The sequence below is a fragment of the Electrophorus electricus genome, chromosome 9 (genome assembly GCF_013358815.1).
Source record: "Electrophorus electricus isolate fEleEle1 chromosome 9, fEleEle1.pri, whole genome shotgun sequence".
Taxonomy (NCBI): domain Eukaryota; kingdom Metazoa; phylum Chordata; class Actinopteri; order Gymnotiformes; family Gymnotidae; genus Electrophorus; species Electrophorus electricus.
Window position 1 is genome coordinate 3,207,501 of NC_049543.1, and position 5,000 is coordinate 3,212,500.

The following is a 5,000-nucleotide window of genomic DNA, read 5'->3' on the forward strand; positions in this document are numbered from 1 at the left end:
ACCCCAGTGCGGCCTCGGGCGTCCTTGTTTATCCCCCAGGAAACGAGGAAGGCAGCCTGTCACTTCAAAAGGCATGAGCTGACGTGAGGACGCTCCCAGCGGGGCGGACGCGTGCGCTCCGGCCAGCGGGATTCCGGGGGGCTTGTAAATGCTATTATGATGATGTCAGAGCCCAGAAGCCGCTGTGCTTATTTAGTGTGATGAATGGTCAGAAGCAGCCGGCTGTCACTGTGTGCACCGGCGACGCACCTCCATGACAAACGCAATAAACCACTTTACGGTAACACACACACACACACACACATTCATACACCCCCTTATACACACTCATCTTCTCTATCCAGAGTTTCCTGTCTCGCTCGGAGAGTGACTTTGCCGGCAGACACGGACGCGGGAGTGTGCGTTTTATGACATTTCGGTGGAAGAGAGAGGGAGATCTCCCCTAAGTCAATTTGAACGCAGAGGCCGATAAAATTACACAGGTAGCAGTAGGCGGCGTGACAAACGACCGGGGCCGCCGCTTACGGAAATAACTCGGCCGGGGGAGAAGCTCCCTGACAGAGGAAAGAAATGAAAATCTGAATTACAGTTTACAGTACACACATAACTACAAATGCCCTGTTTTTGCTGGGTAAATAAATATGTAGCGCAGGGAAAGCAGTTGGGCAGAGGGGCGCACTGAGACAGCAAACAGACCTTGCAATGTTACCACATCACACACTCCTACTGCACCAAACCACGGCAATACACATGATCGATGGGTACAAATGACAGAGTAAGCTATACCAGAACAAACATACTCTCTCTCTCACACACACACTCTCTCCCAAGTGCTATCAAAGTGTCGGTGTCCTTACACCTCGGGATTTCTGCGTCACAATTAAAACAGAACTGCTTAACTCTGGAGATTTCATTTCCTCACTTAAATGACCATTAATCTCCAGACAGCACATACAGGCTAAACGCTGCCGACTTAGAAAGTAATTGGCCAGAGCTCGCTAAACGACGGCTTTCCTTCTCCCAAGAACATCGGAGAGGACTCCCATCCGTACCAGATGTTTGCATCGCCGCTCGGAGGTGTTTGGAGGAGACCCTTAAGCCAGGCCAGGGTATGGTGGGCAGAGGCCCGGATGAGGGCCCTCGGGCGGAGGCCAGAGGTGGGGACCAGGTGCAGAGGTGGGGCGGGCGACCCTTACCTCTATGGCTCTGGTGATGAACGGGATCTGAGTGCCACTGTCGAGGTCGTTGTTGATAATGAGGCGGCGCGCCCACTGACCCGCGCGCACCACCCCACTGCCCTGGATCAATATCAGCAGCCGCGACGGGTTGCTCAGCGCGTCCTCGCTCATGTACATGAAGGTCTTCGGCTCGTCTTCCGTGGCATCCACCTGGGACGCCAGTCAAGCAACGTGAATAAAAACCACCACCACGCAACTTCTGCTATTTCTACTAAAAGTCAGAAATGAATTTACAATTTTGTTTATGCTTTGTCTTAGAATCTTTACATAGGAATGTATATTTATGGCATTTGGCATAGGTTCATATCAGTGTCTCACATATTTATCAGCTTGACGTGTGTTCCCTGGGAAGAATGTATACAAATGCTATCTAAGGCCTTATTTTGACTTTAATTAAAGAAAAAAAACAAAAAAAACACAAAAACAAAGGAAAAGGAAAAACAGTATTTTTACAAATCACGTCATTCCAGAGTCTATACACTGCACCCTTTTAGAAGTTAAGAGATCTTATTTATTTGAAGCATTCTTACTTAACTTACTAAACCTGGGTAAGCCCCAAGTCTAATATAAACTGAGCGCACACAAATCTATTGATTTGTGTCAACAGCTGCAGTTGTTCTCCTTGCGTTACCCCCGGGCCAGGGCACCAGACAGACGAACCCGCCCGCGTGTGCCTTCCGCGAATTTCTACACGCGCGCACGGACAACTCGGAGATGTTCGCGAGAGCCGCGCTGCCCGTTTCGCTCCCACTGTAATGTCGTCGTGTTGTCGTCTCGCCGCCGCCGTTCCGTTTTTGTGTTACTCCTCCAAAACGCACGCTGACGAACAGAGTTTAAGCAGAGTTTAAACACGCGGCCCGTACCGAGGCGGCTGTGCGCGACAGACAAGTCCCTCGCTGGCGGGAAAACGGACAAGCGCGAGAGAAGCACTCCGTGCCACTTAAGCTGTTTCCGGCCTGTAAAAACTTCCACTTTCTCTCAAGGTGATTTACGCACAGTAATACACCGCCGCTTTTAAAACGACGTGAATCATGCAAACAGCCGCAATTTAAAATGGCGCTTTACCCCCAAAAAGATAAAGCTACAGAAACCCGTTTCGTACGCACAAGCGAACCGGGCTGTGACTATTAAATGCAGTCTCTTTAAGTACATTCAAACACAAAGCAGATTAAAGCACGATTGTTCCAAACATAAAACACTAAATCTTCCTCAGAGCGGAAGAGCTAACTGCACAGGGAGCAGGAGATACAGAAACTTGTTGGGAATCCCGCTTGCCGAGAATTAACAGCACTGCAACCGATTTCCGGGGTAATCTTTTTTGTTGTGGTGGTGGTGGTTCTTTTTGTGTGCGCACCCAATTCTTCGTTAACGCCCCGCTTGCTCTCCAGTCGTGTAAACTGGTTAAACTGGTTTAGGAGCGGCCCTGGTCTCCCAGGCCCACTTACGGGGAGCGTCTGTCTCCTCAGGCCACAGTCCTGCTCCAGACGCTCGTAGACGTGCTGTGTGATGATCTGCAGGAGAGAAGAAGGAGAGACATCTTTATTTGCGCGCCCGGCGTAATTAAAACAGAATGACCCATACTTACCGTGGGTATTAGGCATACCAAACTCGGAGCTAAGTCAAATATACCACTGCGGTATGTGTAAACTGAGACATGAGATAGTTCAGACCATTAAATAGTGCAATTTACTCTATAAACACATGTATCATTTTGTCAAGGGGTTTAGTATGAATGCCACCCCAACGTGCCCTGGCTCAGCTAACAAACCAGGTCTATATACACAACTACACCGATATTCCATTTAGATGTACTGTAAGCAAAGCCGACACCCTTACATATATTACATGTGTACAGACTATATACATTTGGCCTCTGGACCCCTGAGCCAGGGAGATAATTGAGACTGTCTCTGCTGCACTTATTCTGAGCAGAGAGCAGAAAGTGTGGGTCTGTCAGCCCAAAGCGAAAAAAATCTCTACTACAAGCAGTGGGTTGATGTATGGTGTGTTTATCCCTGCAGCGCCACAAGCACGGAACTTGTATGCAGTGTAGTTTCAACCCAGGGCCAAAAGTTTCACGGTTCAACGACATCAACAACTTTTGGCGGTTTCTTTCTCGTCCACTCTGCCTCCCACCCCCCTGCACCCTTTGTGGCAGCTGAAAACACAAGGTTTTATGGGAAGGATAAGGAACGGCATGGCTGGCAAAGGGCGGCCGTGGCCTGGCACAGACCGGCGCCACGATCTCAGCAGGGCGGGCAGAAATGGGCGTGGGTGAGCCAGGTGGCGAGGGTATCGATGGCTTAGCATTCGTGCTATGCCCATCGTGTCAGACGGCGCCCTCAGAGGGGACCGTGGCACTGTGGGCAGACACTGGGGAAACTTGTGTGGACACCCGGACAGTCAGCTGCTGTGTCGTGATCGTCTCTGCTGTTTGTGTGAGGTCCTCGGTTTCAGAATGTGACCAGTAAGTGAATGTCTGGATTAAGTCGTGAGCTGATTCATTGGACTCTGGTCATGCACCAGTGATCCACAGCTATGCTTAAACTCGCAAAACAAACTGGCCTTCCTGACGTAAGAGCATTTTGAAGAGCATTACCTTCACTGTTTACACTGTTACACCGTTACTGTTATGAAACCGATTTTCCTAAGAGGAGATCCCATTGGAAAGAAGGGCAGGTGTCCAAGGAAGCACGAGGTCACCTGTGCTCATTCTGATTGGTTGGACCTACAGGATACGAGAGTGCCACGGCAGTTGGCAATTAGCAACAACTAACACTAGGGACAGAACTGGGCAATGTATTTAAAAAAGAAGAAGAAATTTTAAAGTTAAAAATTTAGAACATATGGCTCTGTTCATTAGATTTCCATTGACTCATTTTGCTGCAAAAACTTTTCAAAGTCTATTTACAAGGGAAGATGGTTGGAAAAAAGGTTATTATAGAATAATAACAACATCATGGTAACCATCATTGAAACACATAAGACATAAGCCACTGCTTATTGGATTACAAACAACAAAAGCGCATTAGGCCAAGATGAGCTAATGCAGTGGGATATTAGCGGACATCAGCGGTCAGCCAGCCCAAACGAGATGACAGACCTCACCACTAAATCTGTTGGTGGAGGAGGTGGAGGGTGTGATGGGTGAAACGCTGCAAAGATGTAGCCTGCTCCACGCAACCTAATTCACTAAAGTGTCAGGGCTGCTGATGAAGACTAAAATGATTGTGAAGTGTAATATGCTCGTGTTTAATGATATCAATAAGCCTCGAAGGAAATTTCATTTTAGCGCCGTTATTGCAGCGACGTCTCAGGTGGCGCGGCGTGACGCCGTCTCTGCGGGGAAGCGGGGCCTTCTGGAAACGTGCCCACGACGGAGCCAGGGTTTGCTGGTCTCTGGCGCGCATGGTCCAATGGACGGGTTATGTGCAGCTGTGTGCAAGACTCCTATTCCTGACAACGTGGTGAGCGTGCGTTATCTTCTCTTGAAGAGAGTTGGGCCCTGATCTGCGATCACAGAGCTGGGTTCTTACTGGAAGCAGCTGCAGCTGCAGATGAGTGACTGGCTGGTCAGAGATCAGCCCACCGGGCAAAGACGTGACCTGCATCCGCCCTGCACACCAAACCCCACGGCAGTGAGCGGCAAACGCAGGAGCGCACAGAGATAGCAGAAAGGTGGACGCAGTCCTTTCCACTGACCCGACGGCACAGTGAAATGGAGATACAAGAACCAATCAAAGTGACAAAGGAGGCTGATAA

General features: G+C 49.4%; 1 protein-coding gene across 3 annotated transcripts in view; it reads right to left on the reverse strand.

The window, feature by feature from the left end:
- The window catches only part of fam172a (family with sequence similarity 172 member A), a 120,213-nt gene that overhangs the window by 103,845 nt on the left and 11,368 nt on the right, over positions 1-5,000 (reverse strand). For 2 of the 3 annotated variants that reach the window (XM_027006273.2, XM_027006274.2), the window contains exons 5-6: positions 2,684-2,749; positions 1,197-1,388 (exon numbers count right to left, since the gene is read on the reverse strand). In XM_027006273.2, the coding sequence (XP_026862074.2) occupies positions 1,197-1,388; positions 2,684-2,749 (258 nt within the window). The remainder of the gene's footprint in view (positions 1-1,196; positions 1,389-2,683; positions 2,750-5,000) is intronic. The other variant, XM_027006275.2, reaches the window with a different exon arrangement.